This window comes from Heterodontus francisci, chromosome 5 (genome assembly GCF_036365525.1).
Source record: "Heterodontus francisci isolate sHetFra1 chromosome 5, sHetFra1.hap1, whole genome shotgun sequence".
Taxonomy (NCBI): domain Eukaryota; kingdom Metazoa; phylum Chordata; class Chondrichthyes; order Heterodontiformes; family Heterodontidae; genus Heterodontus; species Heterodontus francisci.
Window position 1 is genome coordinate 118,512,244 of NC_090375.1, and position 26,753 is coordinate 118,538,996.

Genomic DNA, 26,753 nt, shown 5'->3' on the forward strand with positions numbered 1-26,753 from the left:
TTTGTATGGGATATTGGATGCTTTGATTGATAAAGTTGCTTTGAAATGTTTGTTTCATTGTAGTTTTTATTTCAGCATTTCTGTCAAGAGGGCACTATGATGGTCAGTAACAGAGGGAACATGAAGTGTGACTGTTCAGGAGTGGGGAATTGGGGTTGCGACCACTGGTGTCACAGTCAGATGAGCTGATCACAGACAGTTTGCCCGGAAACGAGAAGAAGTGGATACTTCCTCTGTTCCTCTTTCTCCTCTTCTTCCTGTTTGTCCTTAGCTGCTTGCCATGTACTGGTGGCAAGGGCAGGGGCTCATGATGGTGAGGTTGTGCAGGAGTTTAATTCTCCACCTTGCTCTCACATTGACCTCTCTGTCCTCGGCCTCCTGCGAGTGTTCCAATGAAGCTCAACGGGGCACCTCATCTTTTGATAAGGCCCTTCACAGCCTTCTGGACTCAACGTTGAGTTCAAGAATCTCAGACCGTAACCTGTGCCCCCATTTTGTTTCCTTTTTCTTTTTCAGATTTCAGTTTTACTGTCATTTGTCTCTTGTTTTTGCTTTCGGATGACAGCTGCTGACCTTTCTGCCATTCAGACCTCCTCTGGAAATGTTTTTTGGGCTGATTTTTCACCCCAGAGGCAGGAAACAGGAGCCGGGTTTGTTTTCCAGTCAGAAAACTAGGGGAAACTGATTAAGGTGAAGGTTTACATATGGGTGAACCCTTAATTGGCATGGAGACAGGTTTCCTGTTGAATTAACGGCGGTGGGCACACACTCGAAGCTGGAGGGTCAATCAGAGGCTGTCCAGCTTCAGGGGAGCACCTGGCTGCAGTACAAGGTAAGTAACTGGGAGGGCACCTCAACAAGAAGGTTCCCGCTGAACCACTTTTGAAAAACTTTAAATAAAAAACAGAAAAGGCAGCAAGGCTACCACTGGGGAGAGAAATCCTCTTTACAGGGTGGCCTTTAGCAGTACCCCCAGCTAGGCAGGCAGGGAAGGAGGGCTCTTAGCCCAGCAAGGATGCTGGCACCCCAGCCTGTCACTGGATACCCATCTCCAGGTAGTTGATCTGATCCCCATCGCATTGGGAAACTGGAGGCCGACTGGAAAATCCTAGTCGGCCTCCTAAACTTACCTTCAATAAGGTTGTTAATGAACCTAATTGCCTGCCTGCCTTATTGGGGTGCATGGCCTCCCCAGATCCTGAACTCGCCTCCCCAAAAATGTATTTTTGGTCGTCACCCCCACCTCTGTTCCTGACTATGATGAAAAGTCTTCGACCTGAAATATTAACTCAAATATTGACTTAATTCTCTCTGCGCAGCTAATGCCTGACCTGCTGAGTATTTCCAGTGTTTTTTCAGAGGAACATAGGAGCAGGAATAGGCCATTCAGCCCATCGAGTCTGCTCTGCCATTCAATACGATCATGGCTGATCATCCACTTCAATGTCTTTTTTCCACACTATTCCCATATCCCTTTATGTCATTGGTATTTAGAAATCTGTCAATCTCTACTTTAAATACACTCAATGACTGAGTTTCCACAGCCCTCTGGAGTAGAGAATTCCAAAGATTCACAACCCTCTGAATAAAGAAGTTTTTCCTCATCTCAGTCCTAAGTGGCTTCCCCTTTATTTTGAAATTGTGTCCCATGGTTCTAGACTCCCCAACCAGGGGAAACACCTTACCTGCATCTACTCTGTCTATCCCTTTAAATATTTTGTGGGTTTCGATCACCTCTCATTCTTTGAAACTCTGGAGAATACAAACCCAATTTCCCCAATCTCTATTCATAGGACAGTCCCACATATTGGGGAACAAGTCTGGTGAACCTTTGTTGCACTCCCTCTATAGCAATAATATCCTTAATTTCAGATTTCCAGCATTTTCTTATGAGGCTATAAGTCTGCTTGCAACAGGTGGTAGATGTCAGTGAGCACCTCTTAATGAAATGGAGACATCGCACACACTGTTCCTCACTGAGGTTGAGATAGGGGATTTTCTGGGTGGATACAGCTTCCAGCTAAGAGCTCTTCTCCTCTACCTCCACCCTGTTTAAGCAGCTTATCCTCTTCTGTGTTATCTCTGTTCATTCTCCCTGTTTTGCTGCAGGCCAAGGGGGCGAGAAACTACACCTCCCATGACTAGGAACAAATCGTCTGACCAGAACCCTTAAAGTGAAAATCAAGGCCTTAATCACATGCCACGCCACTCCCTGTAAACTTCACCAACTTTAAGTAGCAGAACAAACACTTCTTCTAACTCAGCAGCAGCCAATAGAAATCAGCCAGCAAGTAACCTGAAAGTGGTTGATGATCCCTTTAAATGGCACTGGTGGCAGCCCTTCCTGCTGCTGAATGCATATTCAGCTGTAGGAGATTGAGAGAGTGTTAGCTGGAGCATTGAGTTTGAAAATGGCACCACTAGAGTGAAATCAGCATTACACTCCCAGCACCTGCACTAATGACCTACCCAAAATAACATCCAGCATAGCCCACACCAGAAGAGCACGTGTGGGGCACACACACAATTTTACACCTGAATATAGCTTCAAAAATGCACCACTATCCAACCGAATTTTGCAACCATTATCTGGTCATTATCTCATTGCTGCTTGGGCTTGACACTAATTGACTGTTGCGTTTCCTACCTAACAGTGACTACACTTCAAAAGTGCATTATTGGCTGTAAAGTGCTTTGGGATGTCCTGAGGTTGTGAGAGGTGCTACATGAATGCAAGTTTTTTTTTTATTCTTTCTTCTGAATATTTATATTCATTGCAAACATATAGGTACCATAATCAACTGAAGAGTGATACTAACTGATTGGTAAGGACTGGATCTTTCCATTACTGTCTTACTGACTGTTTCACTTTTTAGGTTCACTGCAGGTGATGAATAAAACCAGAAGGCTCATGGAGCAAGGTGGCGCACACTTCACCAATGCCTTTGTAACAACTCCAATGTGCTGTCCTTCCCGATCTTCCATGTTAACAGGAAAATATGTCCATAACCACAATACTTACACAAACAACGAGAACTGCTCCTCACCTTCCTGGCAGGCGATGCATGAAACACGCACGTTCGCAGTGTATCTGAACAACACAGGCTACAGAACAGGTTTGTAACATCATCGGTATTTTGCTAGCAGAGTACTTTTGTTCTTAATGATTTCAGTATATAGTAATATTTTTAGTGCTGAAAACAAATAATATGGCTAAGTGTATTGAGTGTACCGATCATTTAATTAAAGAAATAGAATGGATAACACGTGATGATCTTTTGAAACTATTCTAAAGACGTGGGCTTCAAGGGGAAGATTATGATCGATCAGATGATGAAAGATCCATGCTAACACTGAATTGAAGTGTTACATAACCAGCAAATTCACTATGACTAATCCCTAGCGACATATAAGTTTTTATCCTCATACGTCTTTATTTTGTTCATTTTACACTTTCATTTTGTCATCTGAAATAGAGGGCAATTTTTATATTTAGAGCCCAAGATTAATCATTTATGCTCCTCTATTATGTTTGATTAAAATATGTTGCTTTTCGGAGAAAGGGAACATATATAACCTACTTAGTTATTCCATAATTACAATTATTATGAAAGAAGATACTTTCTCTTTTACTTGTGATTCCCACTCAATGCACGTTGCCTTTCATGAATTCCAACTCATCCAAAACACTACTTCCAATACTCTAACCTAGACTACGTCCCACCACATTTCTGGTATCCCAAGCAGAACTACGCAAAGTGTCTTGTCTTAAGCTATTGCTATATCTTTGGAGTTTATTATATCTTCTTTGCCTGGATCATTTTAGCCCTCATATCTTAGATCACTCACATGGGTAAATCTGAAACTCCCTATGCTTTTGGAAGTGTCTATCTTTGCCTTTTGATCACAAGGTAAGCTTTCAGTAACATACCTGGAAAAATGAAACACAACCCCTGCTTGGTAATTGCTATTTAGGTATTGAACTATCTTATACCTCCATAAGATCTTACTTCAGTCTTCAAAATCAGTAGAACAACACACGAGAACTTGTTTTTAGTTTAAGATATCAAGAGCATGTATTAAAATATCGTGAACAGGTGAATAATCTAACAGTGATATCATGCAGTTATATATTTGCAGAAGAAGGTTACTTATCTAACTCCTCAGGGAGATAATAAGAGTCACAAGCGTAGAAATTCTGGCAGTGCCATTTTGTAGTCGTCAGTGCAGCAGTGTTGAAGTTCTGACTCCCACTTTGGCCTCTCTATGACCCTGTCTCAAATCCCAAGGATGGGTAATTAATATATTGGGGTGGGGGCCTGCCTACGGCAGCATAATAGGGAAGTCCATATACAATCAAGCAGAATAGCCAAGTGCAGCAGACACTCAGAATTAAAACTTTAACCCCCATCCTGGCAGACCTCGAATCAAATAACACTATTCAGTTCTTCCTTAATGGGGCCCATTTGTTGCCCAGAACTGCAGCTGTAGGTACCACTAGACCTATAAGCAGCATATATTCCCAGGGCAGTCCTTGAAGGCAGCAGACAACAGTTGGAACATAGGCAGGAGTGAGGATGGGAGAATCACATGCCCTCCTCAATCAAAATTGTTTGTTCTGCACTGAAAGTACAGGAGCTCAACAAAGTTGTGTGTTACGACCAGGTGAGAAAGGTGTCTTGGGGTCTCTTTCAACCTTCACCTGGCTTTAATGTAACAGAATTTAATTTTTAAACACACCATGTTTTGAGCTCCCCCTTGGTGAATCCTTGTTCACCACTTTCTAATGATAAGGCAAAGAAATGAGCACAAACAGGCTTTCTCAGGTTTAAAGAAGAAAATGAAATTTATTAAAACTTAAACTCTGATTCGGTTAACACCTACGGATACACGCCGCGCCCCACGCTAACATGCATACGCGATACGCACATGCAAATAGAGACAGAAAAGAGCAGAAGAAAAATAAAGTGAAAAAGTTTGAGGCAATCTCTGAAGGGGGCTTGTTACTGTGCTTCGAGCTTGCTGTAGAGTCCTTGATTGTAGGTAGTCTTGCTTTTCGTTGGGGCCTGCTATTCTTCTTAAACCTTGTTCACTGTAGGAGACTTTTCTCTTTTGGAGTTCATGTGTCTTCAATTAATCTTCAGTTCCATGGGACAGAGATGAGAGCAGACAGGAGAGAGATGTTCTCAGTCCAGGAGCAAAGAGCTTTCTGTGGCAAGTTCAAATTCAAAAACTCAGGTTGCCCAGCAGGTTAGTCATGTGGCTAGGGGAGGTGTGACCATATCCGTTTGTGTATTCGGCCATCTTAGCAGTCAACCTGGATTGCGAGCTCCTCCACCCTCAACGTCTGGTAATCAAAAGTCCATTGTGGATTAAATTGGAGCAGGGAGTAGCCCCTTTGTCCTTTCCAAGTACTGTCTGTTACTGTGCAAATATCTTTCCAGTCAAGGGTCTGTTTTTTTTAAAAAAACAAGTTCTTTCTTTACTCCAGTAACAGTTTAAAAATCTATGTTCATGTGGCGAAATTAATGTGCCTCATTCTTGGCAGGTGGGGGCCTGCATGACATTTGATACACCAGGAAGTGAATGGACATCTCCTTTTATGATATTTAGGATTATAAGGAGGGTAATCAATAGGTTATTTTCCCTTTGAAATTGGGATTAAATATCGGAAAAGTTGTTCTTTATTCAAAAGAACATGCTTGATAGTTTTCGTTAAAGGAGGATGATGTGCAATCTATTTGAGCATGAGGTGATGAATTTTAATCTTGTAAAGAATTCAAGATATAAAAGGATTTGGAAGCATTTCGCCATGAATATTCAATAGAGTGGTATTACAGCAGCCATTGTACACCACACAGATTTAGGTGTTGAAGCTTCATAGGGGTTGGCATAGAAAATTAATATTGGTGGAATTAGCTGTAAAGTTAATAGAACTTTGGGATTTATACAAAGGCACCAGGCAACAATTGAAGTGAAGCAATTAGCATACTGCACACTGGTCAGAGCTCATTTAGCGTGCGTTAGCACAGTCAGGGATCTGTGAAGGGCTGTACAAATAAATTAACTTGACAACATACAAAGGAGATTCATTGTAAAGGATTATTTGAGTTACAGTACTGTCATTAAAATTCAGCAAAACCTGATGGGAACCCTCTGAATGAAGATAAAGCAGCATAGTTTGATCTGTGTAATATTCCAAATACTCACATTACCAAGACTATTGATAATGACATGAATTCTACAAAGTCTTCTTTAGAATTAATTGATTAAAATATAATGGCCTAGAGATTTGATGATGCTATGCCCATTTTACAGTCATAATACAAGAGTCAAAGTATCCAGTCTGCTGGGGTGCATGCTCATTCCATGGAAATGCAGTATATTGGTATAGGCATCGTAAAGAGGCATCAAGAGCCCTTGCCTGAAGCAGATGTTCGGCCCTTTGCAAATCAGGGACTGAATGTCTATTTGATGCATTCTTTACCAAATTGGTTTGTTCTGAACGCAGCAGGCATTGGCAGGCTTCTGCAAATTGCTGGTCTGATATAAATGGGGCCCAATATCTGCTGGGCCTTGGGCCTACTCATTCCAGCACTGGGATTGTTCGCTACACCAAGAGCCTTTAGTTTTACTGGCTTTTTCTTTTCCTGTCTTGAAGGCAATGACGCATGCTGTACTATTATTGTCCGGGCATCATTAAGCCACTGGTACCTCACCCAAGAGCCTAGTCATCCAGTACAGCCTAAATAGTGAGTAATGAGAGGCTGTTTGACTAGGAATGATGACACAACTGAATATGGTATCATTTTCATGCATGAACATTTCCCAACACGAATCACAGGAGCCGGAACATTTGGTGATATTTTCCCCCCAGTTTATGGCCATTCGAGTAAACTGAAGTGCCATTAGCCTAGACCAAGTAACTCAGCAGATTAAACAATCAAAACTGGGAACTTTGGTTCAGTACCACACGAGGCAATACAGTTCCCCACCACACCATTCAGGGTAGCCAATAGCTTTTTTTTAAATATAAGTTGCTTATATTAAATCACAGAGCAGTTGTATTATCAGCAAAATATTTTCTTGCTTGCTTTGCCACCATTACAGGCTGCAGTACCTTGAATAATTTATGAGCTTCATCAGTCAAGCATCCGATCTTTCTTTATTTAACCTTTACCTTGCCATCTCCTGGGTCCTCTCTACTCCCATGGCCCATCATCTTGTTTATTGACAAGGACACCTCCAAACACTTCCTTATATCTCCCACCATTCATTGCCCCCATCCCCGCTAACCCTACTTCTTTCTGTATATGCCCTTGGAAAGAAAACTCCCCAAAGCTACTTGCTAGATTTTACCAGACCTCTAGAGATGAGCTTGGAGGTGGGGGTGGGTGGGCGGGGGAAGTCAGGGGTGAAGAGACCATTGCTTTCCTGCTGCCATGGTATTCTGCCAGCAGCAGGGAAGGTGGAGAATGGCCCTCCTGACTAGAGGCCAATTGTGCCACTAAAGTGGCCAATTAATCATAAGAACTAGGAGCAGGAGTAGGCCGTCCGGCCCCTCGAGCCTGCTCTGCCATTCAATAAGATCATGGCTGACCTTTTCGTGGACTCAGATCCACTTACCCGCACTCTGACCGTATCCCTTAATTCCTTTATTGTTCAAAAAGATATCTACCTTAGCCTTAAAAACGTTTACTGAAGAAGCGTCAACTACTTCACTGGGCAAGGAATTCCATAAATTAACAACCCTCTGGGTGAAGAAGTTCCTTCTTAATTCAGTCTTAAATCTGCTCCCTCTAATCTTGAGGCTATGCCCTCTTGTCCTAGCTTCACCTGCCGGTGGAAACATCCTCTCTACTTGTTTCTTATCTATTCCCTTCATGATTTTATATGTTTCTATAAGATCCCCCCTCATTCTTCTGAACTCCAATGAATATAATCCCAATCTACTCAGTCTCTCCTCATAAGCCAACCCCCTCAACTCCGGAATCAACCTAGTGAACCTCCTCTGCACCCTCTCCAGTGCCAGTATATCCTTTCTCAAGTAAGGAGACCAAAACTGCACACAGTACTCCAGGTGCGGCCTCACCAGTACCTTATACAACTGCAACATAACCTCTCTGCTTTTAAACTCAATCCCTTTAGCAATGAAGGACAAAATTCCATTTGCCTTCCTAATTACTTGCTGTACCTGCAGACCAACCTTCTGCGATTCATGCACAAGGACACCCAGGACCCTCTGCATGGCAGCATGCTGCAACTTTTTACCATTCAAGTAATAATCCTTTTTACTGTTACTCCTACCGAAATTAATGGCCTCTTCCTGCCAATGTTGGCATTTTACCAGCAGTGGGTGGGCCCTCTGCCATGTGGGGAGACCACCTGGTGAACCCTGGTGGCCTCCCTGCAGGCTCGTGTGGGGTGCCCTTCTAATCGGGTACTCTGTGGCTCAGGGAGAGGCACCCAGTGGCAATGGCCACCCCCAATGCAATGCCCCCATGGCAACAACCCCTCCTTCTCAGACTTCTGTGCTGTACTATTCTATGATTCTACCATAATACATCTGTAGCTGTTGATTTTCTGAACCACTCTCTCACCTCTTCCTTTGGTGTTCTGTTCCCAGCAAAATCTCACTGTCTCCCATCCTAGTTGTTTCCCGAATATCACCTTCACCTATGTTCCCTCAAGTCCAAGAGATGCAAATGTGAGCATATCTGGCAAACAACAGGCTTAGCCATCCATTCTCAGATCTAGCTTGGTCACATCAAGCTCTGCTAAACCAAACTCTCCTCTGCCAAAACAGCCCACTACTCTACCATCATTCTGAAAGATTACCCTTGAAATATTTCCTATATTACAACAGTGACTACACTTCAAAAGTACTTCATTGGTTGTAAAACACTTTGGGATGTCCTGAGATCATGAAATGCGCTATATAAATGCAAGTCTATATTTTTTTATATCTTTTGCCCCATTCTCGTTCTCTTCACTACCAACCCACTGTCCTTCACCTCAGTTCTCCATTCTAACCTCCAAAAAGTGTGACAAAGTTGAAAGCTAGTCTCAGTAGTGGTGCCATGAAATTATAATCGATTGTCATAAAACCCATCTTGTTCACTAATGTCCTTTGGGGAAAGAAATCTGCCATCCTTACCTGGTCTGGCCTACATGTGATTTCAGACCCGCAGCAATGTGGTTGACTCTTAACTGCCCTCTGAAATGGCCTACCAAGCCACTCAGTTGTCAAGGGAAATTACGGATGGACAACAAATGCTGGCCTTCTCAACGACATCCACATCCCTTGAAAGAATAAAAAAAAAGCTCATGGACTTCTTTGTCACTAAGGTAAAGACTATCAGTTTAACTAGGTCAGTTGCTTACTTCCCTTTGTCTAGCCCACCAAGCCAACCCACCCCCAAATTCTTTCCTAACCTACTCTTGAGACTACATCTTTCTCTAGTTTCTCTGCTATCTCCCCATGTGTGCACTAAGCTCATTTCTTGTATGCAGATCACCACCTCCTCCCTTGACCCTATTCTCACTAAACTGCAGACAACCCAATTTCCCTTCCTGATCTCAGTATTAGCTGATTTTGTAAATGCTTCCCTCTCCTCAGACAGTGGGCTGACTTTTATAGACTCCCTGATGTTGGGGGTCATGGCAGGGGGGCGGAAAATGCCTTCAGGAGAGGGCCGCCGCGCACACTGACACTGTGGGGGCCTGGCCCGATATTGCTGGCTGCGATGAGGCTTCATGGCGGCAGCAGCGCGCACCCCCCCTCACCCCCGCACTGCTCGGTGACAGAACCACCATTTAAATAGTTAAATAAATTAAAATCAATGAATTAATTACACTTATGCTCCCGCCGTCTGTCCCGGTGCAATCTTCGTGCCGCTGGCCGGCACTCCCACGTCTTCGAATCCCCGTCCAGGGAAATGAGGCAGAACGCTGGTTAGGAGGGTTGAGGAGGTAAGTTTCTCAGTGCGGTGTGTTGGGGGGGGGGAAGTTGGGCGGCCCCGGCTATTTAAATGAGTCGCTGCGCTTAATATCATGGCGGCTCCACGATATGAGCTGCCAGTGTTTTTGCCTGCTGCCAAACTGGCGGGAGTATAAATTTCAGCCCATTGTTTTCTCACATTCAAAACTGCTGACATCATATCCCTCCTCAAAAACGTACCTCATCTCCTTTGTTCTTGAAAACTACTGCCCCCTCCTCTAAGTCTTTGAATTGTCACCACTCAGATCTGTGGCAATTTTCCTCACAATTCCCTGTTTGAATCTCTCCAGTCAGGTTTCCACCGTGAAAAGGACCTAAACCAAAGGCACGCTCAACATTCCCTGCAATTGTGGTACATTATTTTTCCTTGTCTGCTTAATCTACAGCCTTTGTATGACCAACCTCATCATCATTCTTCAGTGCCTTTTCTGCAGTGTCCAGCTGAGTAGGACAGACCTCACTGGGCTCTACTCTTAACCCTCCAAGTGTATCCAGAGTACCTTCAAAAATGTTTTTTCTTTCTAATCCTTCACCCATCACCTTCAGAATCCCCAAGGATCTCTGCTCCCTCCTTTCCATTACCTACAACCCTCAATGACAACATCTACAGATGTGGGGTCAGCTGCCGCATGTATGCTGATGATATTCTCTTCATCAAAAAAATTGTCTACTTCCATCTCCATAACATTCCTCGCACAGTGCATCTGCTGCTGAAACCCTCATCCATGCCTTTGTGGCATTTCGTATTATCGTTCTTTTCAAACAAAAAGTAACTCAAGCATTGCATTCCCACCAAGTGCTCCAGTTGAACTCACGAGCATTTAACTGGGTGAATTTAGCGGGTTTTTGCACAACCACTGAACCGAGCAATTTGTAGTTCTGGGAGACTCACTTATTGTGATGTTTCTTTCAAATTAATTTAATTGCACATGAATCTCTGGAACCAATCTATTTGCATTTGCACAATCTGTGTAAGCAAAATATTTGTTTGCATGATTACTTTTAACAGCTGGATTGAATTTCCACTCTGCTATTTCTAGCACACCAGTTGATGAGTTCACATCAGTTCAGCCTGTGCTTTTTTGAATGGGTTAATAACTGCAATAAAATAGTGCATATAGGAACTTATGCAAACTTATTAAAGTGCACTAAAAGTAGTGTGCCGTGGAAATTAAATTCCAGTAATGGTTTATTTGAATAATGCATAATCTGGAGATCGTTTTATACTGAGATCATTATCCTCTGAGAATGTACTGTCTGGCTGCCGTATAGTTCAGCCAAAAAATGTATTTGTTCTCATTATATGGAGAATGCTGGCAACACTGCATTTATTGACTATCCCTAGTTGTCCTGAGAAGATGGTGGTGGACCTTCTTCTTGAATCACTGCAGTCTTATGATGATGATGATCCCACAATGATATTAGGGAACTTCAGGATAGTGATCTAGTGACAGTAAAGGAACAAGAATATATGTACAAGTCAGGGTGGCATGTGACTTGGAGATGCTGGTGTTTCCAAGACATTGCTGTTCTTGTTCTTCTCAGTAGTAGAGTCCATGGGGGAGAGATATTCTATCAAAATATCTTAGTGATTTGCTACATTCATTTCGTAGGTACCCAAATTTGTTCGCACTAGTTCTACAGTCAAGGCGGTAAAAATTGGTGCTGTGAAGTCAGTGTGCACCCCAACCGGGAGATCTGAGGCTGTCCCAAAATTGGGCTTCGGGCCTCATTTCAATACTTTAGGTGAGCTGCCAGAACTTGTTGTCCCTCTGCAGGCAGCTTGCCCAGCTCTGAAATGAACTTTGGGCCGTTGGCCTCATCTACAGAGGCCCTCAGGTATGTACTGAAACTGGGGAGAGGACAGCAAGCAAGGGGCCAATTGCAGCTGGTGGTGGCTATCAGGAGTGCCGTGGAGCTGGGAGCAGCATTCCTGATCCCACAGGCTCCACATGAATTTAAAAAATGTACTTGGCGGTCACTTTTTTTGGCTGTGTTTCGTAAGAAGTAAAGAGACATCCAGCAGTGAAGAAGCTGTTCAGTATATGATGAATCAGAGACATCATTGAACTACTTGCAGGGATTAAATTTTTAAATCACTTTATAGGCCGTTATCTTGAATTTGAATATTCCCCATCATCCTCAATTCTTTGCGTACTGCCGAAGTAAGGACTCTTCCAGTGAGATGCCAGCTTGAAAAGATGTAGTGAGGAAATATGGGGTAATGATGATATTCACCATCTGGTTCATTTAATTAGCTTGTCCAGTTATTTGTATGAAGTTTTTTGATCCTAAAGCTATGCAATTAAATGAGAAATGGAATATTAGGACATGTCTAGAGAAGGTTAACGCTGGTAAGACTTGTGATGCTCTTGCAGCGTTGCACACCCAGTCAATAGCAGCCAATTACAACCTCATTTTACTGGCAGCTCCATGGCAGTGCACCACTCAGCACCTTCCAGAATCCCATAGAGCACTGTGCTGAGAAGTGCCAATAATTACCTCAACAATGGACAAATAAAGAAAGAGAAGTCACAAGGGATGTGAAACACCTAGTACTATTGTTTCAGCTGTTTTTTAAAAGTAATTTCAATTTGGACTGACCTCCATTTTGATTTCCTCCAGCTTTCTTTGGAAAATACCTCAATGAATATAATGGCAGCTATATCCCACCAGGATGGCGAGAGTGGGTTGGACTTATAAAGAATTCCCGTTTCTATAACTACACCCTCAGTCGAAATGGCTTTAAGGAGAAGCATGGATTTGATTATTCCAAGGTATCTGTTTCATTTGCTTGTAAATGTTACTTTTGTTCTTAATGTAATATTCATTTTAATGAATGTGTTTTGCTTCCCCCCTTCAGTCAAAGCAGCCTCAGATTCCCAGTGAAAATATTAGAAACTTTAAAATTTCCAGGTGGAAAGAGAGGTTCATTAAAGACATTTTAAATAGCACATATGTAACGCAATAATCTGAGATCTTTAATCTGTGTTGAAAAATGTTTTAATTCAAAGCATTTGCTTAATTTGCTTTTGCTGCAGGTTCTTCTGTGTGCAATCGCCTGCACTGTTGGTGAGGTGTGAAACAAAGCAAGCAGCGTTTTTTATTTTTTCTACTTGATACTGTGTTGCTAAATATAAAAATCTATGACAACAACAAGGGGCGTTCACTAAAACAGGCAAAGGCATGCTGCCAAAAATTGAATGTTTCCATTGGACAAAGTGCCTGCAGAGGCATGGCACAGACTGGGGGTCCATTGTTAAAAGCATTTTCCATTTAATTGTGGGAAAATAAAACTCACCGTAAAGAGTGTGCTGTAAGAGCAATGACAGGTACCAGTAGTGTCCATCTAGAGCTATGATATTCTTCCTTAGTCTCTTTCTGAGGATGATGTGGCTATTAGCCTACGTGACTTGCCTATTTCAGAATAGCTTACTCCTGCAAATTGGAGGTCCCATCTGTATTCAGCACATCTCCATAGAAATCACCTTGACATTTTTAGGACAATTATAAGTTTTCATGTATTTTTGTCCAAAAAACTTTCTTCCTAGTTTTTCTCCCTTTTGATCCAGAAGGTGCTGACTAATGCTGGTTTTCAATTCGATGGGGATGACAATCTCCCAGTAGTGCATCCAAAATATGAATGAACCAACAATGAATGTTAATAGGCTGTTTGATTATGGAGGGCATCACAGATAAGACTGATGCTGGCCTTGTGTGAGTCACACTTTGCATCATGATTCACCGGGTGATGTTCAGGATAACGAGTGCTACTTAACATAAAATGATTTGATTTATAATGATAACTGTTAACTTTTGAATCACGATTTTAAAATAATGCCTTAGGGAAGAATTGTCTTTGCAAAAAAGGTTTGCCAGAAACTTTGGCCTAGAAATTCTTTTAGGCTGTTTTTAATGTGGGTCACGAGTGCAGGGTACGATCTTTGCGCCCAAAACCAGAGAGCTGATGATTGTTAGAAATTGTCTTCAGGATTCATTGAAATATCCAGGGCGAGCTGCTGGAAGCTTGTCTGATGAAAATATTCAATTTTGGGCTGCACACCTTGCCTGTTTTAGGTGAGCAGCCTTTGTCTTTCTCCTTGGTTTAAAAATGTGGAGACACCTCTGCCACTTCAAATAGCTGGCACAGGCACGATGTGCTGAATCCTTCTGTGCTGTATGATTCTATGATTGTAAGAGGAGGCCAACCTTCCTGAAGATGCATGGCTATTCGATCTGACCATAGCAAGTAGCAGCTGAGAGATTGGCACTATCTGTAGTTTAGAAGCTGGGCCAGACAACGGGTCTTCGTGTGTGAATCACAGCCACAAGTGAGCAGGCGCTAGGGTTAGTATGCCTGAGGTACCAGCAGGTTGGAAGGGGAGATCACATACAAGCTCTGCTGCAGAGGACTCAGATGCTGACTTTGAGGGCCCAGGCTACCTGCGTGTACACCAGGAAATTCTAGGTGCACCAGACAGACTTCCAGCAAGCTTACACACAAGGGTTCAAAACATGAAAGAGTGCAGCTCCAACTGGAATCGAGGCTTTGCACAGAGCATGGAGATCATTCTGTCCAGCATGGACCTAAGTGGTCAGCTCCAGCTAACACTGCTGCCATGGATGCTCAGACCACTGACATCTTAGTTCTGGGGCCATTGTTCCAAGGAAATCCAGAACGTCACATCACTCTACACCTTGTTCTTGCACAGAGCCATAGCAGTGCTAAGGCACAGTCCCAGGAGAGTGTTTTGGCTTCATGGGAAAGACACCTGTAATCTTCTCTCTGGGTTGACAGCCTGCAGGCTCCCCTGCCACCCACTCTGCCAGTGCCCTTTTAGTGGTACACAGCCAACTGGACCAGGCAGCCCCAACCCATGCCAAGATGTTGTAGTTTGCAGCCAGACCCTCAAGGACCAGAGCTGCTCAGGTTCATCCTTCAGAGCAATCTGAAGTGTCCTCAATGGAAGCTCTCACCTCTCAAGCTGTAGCCACTAGGATACACTTTGTAAGGAGCACTAGGATAATTAAATGAGCACAGAACGAGCACAGAGCCCTAAGTGCTTGCACAAAGGAGATTTATGATTATTTCTGTTAACTACTAGATATATATGGAGTACAATTGTTAGGTAAATTTGTTTTTCATTCTGGTTTTGGTGTTGGTGTTGGTGTGAAGTGAGGGCAAGGCCCATAAGGCTGGACTGAAGGAAGGCAATTGAATAGTGGTAGTGAGGACAGTTATGATAAGGATCACAGGACAGTTGGTGTACTGGGATGAGAGAGATGGTCCAGATGCAGCACTATTCAATGAGCTGATGTTTGAGTGTTCTGGCAGCTAGAGGCACTGGTAGTGAATGCTGCTCCTCCTCCTGTTGCAATTTTCGTTTCCCAGCTGGTGGTAAGGGCTGGCCCCACATGATGGAAAAATCATGGCGTGTGCAACAGACAATCATAAATACTGCAATGATCCCTGGAATGGTCCAGGCAGTGGAAACATTACTTGAATATATCAACTGTCTGCTCAGTTACTTACTCTCATTGTAGGTCAGCCATGCCCATGTTCATGTCAGGTGTTATGAGCCAAGTCTCAAGAGGATAGCCATTGTCGCCCAGTAGTCAGCCTGTAACCTGATGGCCTGGTTGGAATAATGGCGGCATGAGGACTGGCTCAAGATGAATGCATCATGACTGTTACCAAGAACCTGAGCACAGACCTGTGGTCACAAGTCAGCTAGATGTTGAGGGACTGGTATCCCTTTTTATTGAGAAAGATGCTTGGCTGGTGATGGAGAGCATGCAAGGCAATGCGAGTGCCGTCTATGGCGCCTTGGGCCTTGGGGAAGCGTGCCATGCATGTGAAGCCAAGTGCTCCATCGTCCTGCTTCATTCTGTCCATGGGAAACAAGATGCAGGTGTTTCTCTTGGTGTAGAAAGTCTCAGTCACTTCTCTGATACAGCAGTGAACTGCAAACTGAAAGATGTCTCTGATGCCACCAGATGTAGCTTAAAAGGAGCCTGTTACATAAAGTTTAAAAGCCAGGGTGACCTTGAGAACCACAGACAGTGCGGTCCATGCCCCGGTTCAAGGCTCGAGTTGTGAGTGCAGCAGGTGACATACCTTGCTGGATTGCATGCTCTTCCCTCCGGCGAGTTTGAAGGTGCGGAGAGCATTTAATTGGGTGGGATGGGGGCTGGTGGGGACTCCATCACCTTTCTGACTCCACCCAATTAAGTCCAAGGCGGGAAGGTGATGGGGTCCCCACCTGCCCACATCCCACCCAATTAAATGCTCTCCCCACCTTCAAACTCCCAGGTATCTGCTGCCTTTGTCCTTCTAGATGGAAGAGGTTTGGAAGGTGCTGGTTGAAGGAGTCTTGGTAGGTTGCTGCGGTGCATCTTGTAAATAGCATACACTGCTGCCACTGTGCGCTGGCAGTGAAGGGAGTGAATGTTGAAGGTGGTGGATGGGATGCCAATCAGGTGGGCTGCTTTGTCCTGGATGGCGTTGAGCTTCTTGTGTGTTGTTGGAGCTGCACCCATCCAGGCAAGTGGAGAGTATTCCATCACACTCCTGACTTGTGCCTTGTAGATGGTGGACAGGCTTTAGGGAGTCAGGAGGTGAGTTACTCACCGCAGGATTCCCAGCCTCTGACCTGCTCTTGTAGCCACGGTATTTATATGGCTACTGCAGTTCAGTTTCTGGTCAATGGTAGCCCCTCGGATGTTGATAGTAGGGGATTCAATGATGGTAATGCCATTGAACATCAAGGGGAGATGGTTAGATTCTCTCTTGTTTGATGGTCATTGCCTGGCACTTGTGTGGCAAGAATGTTACTTGCCACTTATCGGCCCAAGCCTGGATATTGTCCAGGTCTTGCTGCATATGGACATGGACTGCTTCATTATCTGACGAGTCGTGAATGGTGCTGAACATTGTGCAATCATCAGCGAACATCACCACTTCTGACCTTATGATTGCAGGAAGGTCATTGATGAAGCAGCTGAAGATGGTTGGGCCTAGGACACTACCCTGAGGCACTTCTGCTGTGATGATCTGGAGCTGAGATGATTGACCTCCAAAGCCACAACCATCTTCCTTTGTGCTGGATTTGACTCCAACCAGCGGAGCGTTTTCAATGGATTCCTGTTTTGCTTGGACTCTTAGATGCCATACTCGGTCGAATGCTGCCTTGATGTCAAGGGCAGTCACTCTCACCTCGTCTCTGGAGTTCAGCTCTTTTGTCCATGCTTGGACAAAGGCTGTAATGAGGTCAGGAGCTGAGTGACGCTGGCGGAACCCAAATTGAGCATCACCAAGCCGGTTATTGCTGAGCAAGTACCACTTGATAGCACTGAAGACAATCCTTTCCATCATTTTACTGATAATCAAGAGTAGACTGACGGGACGGGATTAGCCGTGTTGGATTTGTCCTGATTTTTGTGTACAGGACATACCTGGGCAATTTTCCACATTGCTGGGTAGATGCCAGTGTTGCAGCTGTACTGGAATAGTTTGGCTAGGGACATGGCTAGTTCTGGAGCACAAGTCTTCAGTACTATTGCCGGAATGTTGCCAGGGCCCATAGCCTTTGCAGTATCCAGTGCCTTCAGCCGTTTCTTGATATCATGTGAAGTGAATCGGATTGGCTGAAGACTGACATCTGTGATGCTGGGGATCTCAAGAGGAAGCCGAGATGGATCATCCACCCAGCACGTCTGGCTGAAGATGGATGCAAAGGCTTCAGCCTTATCTTTTGCATTAATGTGCTGGGCTCCCCCATTGTTGAGGATGGGGATATTTGTGGAGCCTCCTCCTCCTGTCAGTTGTTTAATTGTTCACCACCATTCACAACTGGATGTGGAAGAGCTTAGATGTTATCCGTTGGTTGTGGGATCGCTTAGCCCTCTCTATCACCTGCTGCTTCCGCTGTTTGGCGTGCAAGGAGTCCTGTGTTGTAACTTCACCAGGCTGACATCCCATTTTAGTTATACACAGTGCTGCTCCTGGCACGCCCTCCTGCACTCTTCATTGAACCAGGGTTAGTTCCCCGGCTTGATGGTAATTGTAGAGTGGGGGATATGCCAGGCTATGAGGTTCCAGATTGTGCTTGAATTCAATTCTGCAGCTGCTGATGGCCCACAGTGCCTCATGGATGCCCAGTTTTGAGTTGCTAGATCTGTTTGAAATCTATCCCATTTAGCACGGTGGTAGTGCCACACAACACAATGGAGGGTATCCTCAATGTGAATACAGGACTTTGCCTGCACAAGGACTGTGCACTGATCACTCCTACCAATACTGTCATGGACAGATGCATCTGCAACAGATAGATTGATGAGGGCAAGGTCAAATAGCTTTTTACCTCACCACTGCCACAGACCCAGTCTAGCAGCTATGTCCTTTAGGACTCGGCCAGTAGTGGTGCTACCAAGCCACTCTTGGTGATGGACATTGAAGTCCCCCACCCAGAGTACATTTTGTGCCCTTGCTACCCTTCGTGCTTCTTCCAATTGTGTTCAACATGGAGAAGCATTGAGTCATTAGCCGAGGGTGGAGGGTTTGTGGGCTGGTGCAGGTGGTGGCAGTAGGTGTGAATCAGCAGGAGATTTCCTTGCCCTTGATGTCCTGAGACGTTATGGGATCCGGAGTCAATGTTGTCCTGACTGTATACCACTATGCCACCATTGGTGGGACAGGACATACCCAGGGATGGTGTCAGAGACATTGTCTGTAAGGTATGATTCTATGAATATGACTATGTCAAGCTATAGCTTGACTAGTTTGTGGGACAGCTCTCCCAATTTTGGCACAAGCCCACAGATGATAGTAAGGAGTACTTTGAAGGGTTGACAGGGCTGGGTTTGCCGTTGTCGTTTCAGTGCCTCGGTCGATGTTGGTGGGTCCGTCCGGTTTCATTCCTTTTCTTACACATTGTAGCAGTTTTTTAATACAACGGAGAGGGCAGTTAAAAGTCAACCACATTCCTGTGGTGGCTGGAGTCACATGTAGGCCAGACCAGGTAAGGACAGCATATTTCCTTCCCTAAAGGACATTGGTGAACCAGATGGGCTTTTACAACAATCGACAATGGTCACCATCAGACTAGCTTTTTAAAAAAAATTCCAGATTTTATAATTGAATTCATATTTTACCATCTACTGTGGGGGATTTGAACCCATGTCCACAGAGCTTTAACCTTGGCATCTGAATTATTAGTTTAGTGACATTACCACTATGCCACCACCTCCCCTAATGCATTAAGGACATATGGTACAGTGGCAATCACACCACTAGAACTGGCACAGAAAGGACCAAATATCAACACGTAAAATAAAAACTGAACAATCATAAGAATACCAGACACAAGGGAGTGATTTGAAGTTTGTAATCTAATCTTAGTACTCAGGTGATGGCTTTTGTAACATTACCTGGACCTTTTAATGACATTAATGTCTTGCAATCACTCGTAGGTTTGTATTATTCATTGTTTAAAAAAAGAGAAACTTAAGACCTAAAAATTTGGAGCACAAAAACATTTGGTTTCCATTAGTTGTTAGTATTGTATAAATCACTGTACTTAGCCTGCAGACTGTTGCTAGAAACCATGTTTTGAAACACAAATCACTTATTTAAACCAGACTGTCATTCCAGTACTGGCATAGTCAAAAGAAAACCTTAAAAGAATGAAGTGATCCCCATTTGGGCTCGTCATTAATGTTAAACAATAACCTTAAATTGCTCTCTCTGCAGAGCATAATTACAATATTAATTTCCAGAAGCCCATTACCTGCTGAAATCCTGGTATTGAGGGAGAAAGGACACAGCTGGTTGGCTTGTACTAACATTGATGTGTGACATGGAGTCTAGCCTCAGGCTGTGCCTTTGCAGCTGTGCTGCACTTTGTATCTAGAACATTTGATTAAACATGCCTGTGAGTGCTTTAAATTACAAGGATTTCTTCAGCAGTTTTTTTTCACTGATGCTTATGTAAGGCACCAGGGTGAGTGATGAATAGCCAAGAAAGTGGCCTTTACTTCTGATGAAGACAATGTTCTATGGCTTATGCTCTTTGAGAGTACAGTAAACAGACTGTTGCCATGTACCACATGCCGTCCATGCTTTTGATATGGAGATTCTGTCGGTGCTAATTTAGGATTACATTTTTGAATTCAACATTCCTGTTACCTTCTGGTCGCTGAATCTGGAAAAATTAAACATTATTACACTGGAATAGTGTTAGCTACTCACTGCAGGAAGTTTTTGCTAGGTTCAATTCTAAGAACATATACGTTGGGGAAATTTTACGAGTTTGTGCTCTTAGTGCAGAGTCTTCCCCACCAGGAGTCCATGGCAGGAATTTGGGTGCCTCACCTCAAGGTCTTATGCCCAGTAAAATTATTGGCCGAAAAGTCATTGAGGGGCACACTCCCAACTGAAATCTCAATAATGTGCTCCTAGAGTGTAAACACATGAAATTACTGTATAACCTTTGAGGAATTGAACACAGTTTTTGCAAAGCACTTTCCACATTGTTCATTTTTTCATAGCTCTTTATCTAACATAATAATTTTTGTGTGACACTGTTTACTCTTCCTTGAAGGGGATGCACCTGCCTCACATTTTTTATTCTTTTGCAGCTGCTTTTCTAGTTATTTGTTCCGTTGCCAAGAGGGAAGCTCAGTGGCCAAGCATTGCCTATGCCACTTGGTCACCAGGAGACACAAGGGGACAGCCTGGTGAAAACCCCTGTCCACTTTTCTGTCCACCCCTCTCCTACATTCAGCACTCCCTTACCAAGTGAAGCTCAGATTGGGAATTCAGTGTGTGCCCCTCTCCATGGCCTGAACATTGGCACTTTGATGGCCAGCCCCTTAACAACATTTCAAATTATTATTCTTTCCATCTAACATGTTTTATCAATAGACACATGCAGGCACCAACCCCAATATTTATGTTCCCCTTTCTCTTTACTAACTTGGTCAGTTGTCTTGTCAAACAACAGGGCAACTAAGCAGCTTTGAGACATTTTGGGCTGAAATTTCCTGGCCCATTGGAGACAGGTTGGGAGGCGGGATGGCTGGTAATATGATGGGGGAAGGCATCAGGAAGGGAGCCCGACATCTTCCTGCTGCTATGCCATATTGCCAGCGGCAGGATGGTTGGCGGCTTGGCCGCCTGTCGGGTGGCCAATTGAACCACTTAAGTGGCCATTTAAGGGCTACTTCCTGTCTCCGCAGGAATTTCTTGTGCGTCAGGAGGGTCCACCACATGGGGAGACTGCCTAGAGAAACTGGCAGCCTCCCAATGGGCTCTGGGGGTGGACCCTCCTTTATGGGCACTCCATGGCCCATGAAGGGGCCCCAGCGGCAATGGCTGCCCTCACGGCAACAACGCTGCCAGTGCTCCACAACCCCATCCAAACCCCGCCTCCACCCCGATCATGAGGGCCTGCCAGCCTGGTCCCAGCATTTCCCAACATACCTCAACTCTCTTCAAGGACGCCCTGCCATTGAGGCACCCCTCCCTGGAGTTGCAGCCTCAGCAATGGCCACTTTAATTAGACAGCGACCCCGGACGCGGGCTGTTAATTGGCTGCCGGCAGCAGTATGCCAGGGCCTGCCACCTGCCAAAGTGGGGTCACTTCCTGCTTTTGGGCCCGGCAGTGGGACTTGCTGGTATACGGAAAACTTCAGCCCTTTCATTCTCAGCATTGTGAAAATATTGACCCTTTTGTCCAGGCTTCATAACAAACGTTCAAAACTGCGTAAATCCAGTTCAAACATGCTGCAGATTTTAAAAGCTGAGGCAATTCTCAAAGTTAATCAATTATAGCTTTTGCCTTGAATTCCCCAGTCACTGAATAAAACAGTTGCCACGTGAACCTTCTCATTTTCTTCTGAACTTCTCTGTCATAGGGGAGTTTTGGCCAGAAGTTGTCTAAATCTTATTGATGGTACTGCTGTTGACAGTTTTGGTTTCACTAATTCTCTTACACTTTGGCAATGTTTCCCACAGATGGAAATTGTTTTAAGTCAAATGCAGCTCTGGATTTAAGATCAAGGGCAAAATTATGTTACCACTGTTGGGTTTATCAGCAGGCAGCTAAGTTAGAATTTGTATTCAGTGGAACAGCAAAGTTTTGCCCATACCTGACACACTTTTGTACTGCTAGGATTCGAAGTGGTGGAGAGGGACAGTCATGCAACCAATTGATTGCCAGATCAGACAATATGAAAACCTTTCAAAAGACCACAAAGTCTGTTCAGCCACTATGCCCTGCACCACCACCGCACCCCCCCCCTCACCCCTTTCGGAGATGAGGAGGCTGAAATTCTTGGGGCGGAGTGAGAAAAACTTTCAGACATCCTCTGACTTTGTCTCTGACCCAGTTCAAATTACTGGGGTAAGCCAAATTAAATATTTTGGGCAATTGCCCCAAAGCTTTGTACAGCTCTCGTACCTGGCCCAGCAGGTGTGGGAGTCATTTTACGCTGTTGCCTTGTCACAGCTTTAGCAGACCTGTGGGGCTCTGGCAGATACAGGAAATATTTCTAAAAATTTTTGTGTTGGTTTCTTCCACTATGTTCAGCAATAAAGCTGATTATGCTGTGATCGATTGCATAATCAAAGCCAGCACTTGAATATTTAAAATGCACCCCTCCACAACCATAGCAATGTGGGAGGCCTGGGACTCACAGGTATTTGTGACAGCCAACATTGCCAAGGGGGCAACTGAGATTTCATGCAAATTGTATTATATATCCACTAATTTGCACGTGAGTTTGTTATAGGCCTCTCATCAAAATGCTAGGGTTTCTGATAGGACGAAGAAGTGGTAGAATCCTGTCAGATCTGCATTTTACCCCAGATTATGATTACAGGCCCCTTCCCAATGGCAAGCTCCCAAGTACAGATGGAAATACTGCTGGGACCCTGCTGAAAATCTTTAACTTAAGGCCTCAGATAATGCGTGAGGGATCAATGCCAAGACCATCAGGAAGATGAAATCTCCACCTGCCCTACCTTCGCTGGCAATCCCATTGTGGAATAAAATCTATGACTGTTCAAAGACTGTCAGATTTAGAACAGCATTCCATTCCATAACTGCCGCTATCATCACAGAAATATCACTCCAATGAGGCAGTGGTGTCGATTTTAACTGTTCCCACCAGACAACGAATGGATAACAATGGGCCGGTCATCTTTTTTTACATTCTACATTGAAGTCAAGGGAAAGGAAAATAAGGCAATCAAGCGGGGTAAAAGACAGGAACCAATCTGCTGCTGCTGCCTGGTGAGAACAGGGAAAATTGACCCTAGTATCTGTGACATTGTTGAGTGAGAGGCTGGTTGTAAAGATACCAGAAGCAGGACATTTCAACAATCCTAGCTCATCAATTCATCAATGACCTTCCCTCCATCTGTTTCTGTTCCTTCAATAGTTCCAGGGTTACTGTTCCACTGTCCGGAAGACCATTTAAGGTACTGATCACTTTCTGTATCAGGTAGATTTACTTGATAATAATGTTCAATGTGTTTTTCACTAGTTTGTCCTACTGTCACAATATAATTTGAAGTAACATTTTAGATTTAGCTTATTTTTGCATCGTTAGCATGTATCTCTGAACTGCCTGCTTTTAAGACGGAATAGTTTAAGTTTCTCCTGTCATGACTCAGTCCTCTGATGCAAGGGATCATCCTCATAGCTGTTCTCTGCTTTAACTTCAGGAATCCAGTTTTTAAACATTAAGTCCTCTGGCTTGTATTCAACTCTTTTGGCTATATAGTTCGTCTTGTACTTGCCTTGTTGTTTGCTGCTGCACAGAGATTTAGCATCTGGGGTTTTAGTGCCAAGTTTACGAAAACCCAAGTTCTCTTTTACCTTCAGCATTAGGTTTCTTGGCATCCTTATTGGAATAATGGAGCTCTTTTCTCTAGAAAAGAGAGGACTGAGAGATGACCTAATAGATGTCTTTAAAATTAGGGAGGGCTTTGACAGGTAGATGTAGAGAAGATATATCCACTTCCGGTGTAGTTCAAAATTAGGGGCCATAAATATAATCAAATAAGGAATTTAGGAGAAACTTCATTATCCAGAGAGTAATTCGAACTTGCTACCACAAAAGATAGATAGAAGAGCTGAATTCCAGAGGTGAGATTAGATTAGATTAGAGATACAGCACTGAAACAGGCCCTTCGGCCCACCGAGTCTGTGCCGACCATCAACCACCCATTTATACTAATCCTACACTAATCCCATATTCCTACCAAACATCCCCACCTGTCCCTATATTTCCCTACCACCTACCGATACTAGTGACAATTTATAATGGCCAATTTACCTACCAACCTGCAAGTCTTTTGGCTTGTGGGAGGAAACCGGAGCACCCGGAGAAAACCCACGCAGACACAGGGAGAACTTGCAAACTCCACACAGGCAGTACCCAGAATCGAACCCGGGTCCCTGCAGCTGTGAGGCTGCAGTGCTAACCACTGCGCCACTGTGCCGTGAGGTGAGAGTGACTGCCTTTGACATCAGGGCAGCATTTGACCGAGTCTGGCATCAAGGAGCCCTAATAAAATTAAAGTCAACGGAATCGGGGGAAACTCTCTATTGGCTGCAGTCATTGCGAGCATAAAGGAAAGTGATTGTGGTTGTTGGAGCCCAATCAACTCAGCCCGAGGACATCGCTGCAGGAGTTCCTCAGGGGAGTGTCCTAGATCCAACCATCTTCAACTGCTTCATCAATGACCTTCCCTCCATCATAAAGTCAGAAGTGGGGATGATCGTTGATGATTGCGCTGTGTTCAGTTCCATTCGCAACTCCTCAGATACCATGTCCAGATGCAGCAAGACCGGGACAATATTCAGACTTGAGCTGATATGTGTTAAGTAACATTTGCACAGCTTAAATGCCAGGCAATGGTCATCTCCAACTAGACAGAGTCTAACCATGCCCCCTTGATATTCAGTGCCATTAACAATGTTGGACCTCCACCAACATCATCCTGGAGCTCATCATTTGACCAAAAACGTAACTGGATCAGCCATATAAATACTGTGACTACAAGAGCAGGTCAGAGGCTGGGAATTCTGTAGCAAGAAACTCACCAAGAAACTCCCCAAAGCCTGTCCAACATCTACAAGGCACAATCAGGAGTGTGATGGAACAGCCTCCACTTGCCTGGATGAGTGCAGCTTCAACAACACTCAAGAAGCTCGACACCATACAGGACAAGGAGAGGGATGGAGTTGATGGCTGGCAGGGGTCAGCAACGTGTCCATACATGGACACCAGTGTCCGTGGCAACAGATCTTGGTGTCCAGACTGGTAATTTCAGGGATGCAACATTTCGTGTTGCTTTCTTCTTCCAAACCAGTCCAACTTTTAAAAAAATTGCAGCCATCACTTTCACACTGTCAGATGCTTGAGAAGAACCAGTGCTTCCAATTCAGACAAGTTCGGGCTTTTCCAGCAGGCTTTTAAAAAAAATCGGAACCCGCCTGAAAAAGCCCAAACTTGTCTGAATTGGAAGCACTGTTTCTGCTCAATTACCTGTCAATGTGAAAGTGACAGCTGCGATTTTAAAAAAAACTGACCAATTACAAAACAGCTCTACTGCGCGTTCCCGTGCTCTGCAACTGTCAGGGGGTGCGGGCGGGGTGGGGGGGGGCAGAGAGTGACAGAGAGAGAGAGAAAGAGGGCAGAGAGAGAGATAGAGAGAGGGGGCAGAGAGAGGGGAGCAGAGAGAGAAAAGGGGCAGAGGGAGAAAGGGGTCAAGGGGGCCAGAGAGAGACAGAGTGCAGAGAGAGAGGGGGGGTGCAGAGAGGAGGGCAGAGAGAGAGAGAGAGGAGGGCAGAGAGCGAGAGAGAGAGATGGGGCACATTGAGGGGGCAGAGAGAGAAGGGAGCAGAAAGAGGGGGCAGAGAGAGTGTGGTGCAGAGAGAGGAGGGCAGAGAGGGGCAGAGAGAAAGAGAGTGGGGGCAGAGACAAAGAGAGGGGGGCAGAGAGAGAAAGGGGCAGAGAGAGGGGGGTGGACAGAGTGAGAGGGAGAGAGAGGGGCCGAGAGAGGGAGAGATTGCATGGGTGGGAACCACAGAGAGGGAGAACACAAAGAGGGAGGGGGAGAGAGACAGAGAGAGAGAAAAGAGGGAGAGAGCACGATCAAGATCATTCCTGACAGATGGACATCTATCCGGAATACTCCACATCACGACAACAAATGTGCGAGCAGCTATTGACTACCTATGCAAGCAAAAAATGCCAGGTATCTCACTGAATCAGTGACCAACATTGTGAAGAGAAAGTAAGTCAATAAATTCATCTCCTCATTTAAATCTTCTTGACACAAATGCACATTTGTTGTTGTTTTGATTAATAGTAAGATAAATTTTTAATGCGTTTATCTTTCTAAAATTGTCTCACGGGGCCCTTATGTAAGGCCAAAATTATAATGTGGCCCCTACGTGAAAAGGTTGGACTCCCCTGCTTCAAATCTTTAGCCTTGTGTTTCAAAATAGCCTAGCGGCTATGTAGCAGCTACCTAGCAGCTAAATATGTCAAAGACCAGTAACTGCAATGTGCATCATTTGCTATCCAGTTTGAGGGCAGATAACCTGAGTGACCAATGTCATATGAAAGTTGTCTGTATCATATAATTACATTATAAGTGCATCTTTGCTAACAGGTAAAATATTTGGCATGAACATAAATTGGTTAGTGTGGAGTATGGTCTTACAGATAGTGAGTA

The 26,753-nt window shown here is 44.4% G+C and overlaps 1 protein-coding gene across 8 annotated transcripts in view; it reads left to right on the top strand.

Moving 5' to 3' along the window:
* Window positions 1–26,753, top strand: part of sulf1 (sulfatase 1) — a 353,304-nt gene that overhangs the window by 164,719 nt on the left and 161,832 nt on the right. For 7 of the 8 annotated variants that reach the window (XM_068031966.1, XM_068031968.1, XM_068031974.1 and 4 more), the window contains exons 3-4: window positions 2,877–3,116; window positions 12,626–12,777. In XM_068031966.1, the coding sequence (XP_067888067.1) occupies window positions 2,877–3,116; window positions 12,626–12,777 (392 nt within the window). Of the gene's footprint in view, window positions 1–2,876; window positions 3,117–12,625; window positions 12,778–26,753 lie in introns of those variants that run through there. The other variant, XM_068031969.1, reaches the window with a different exon arrangement.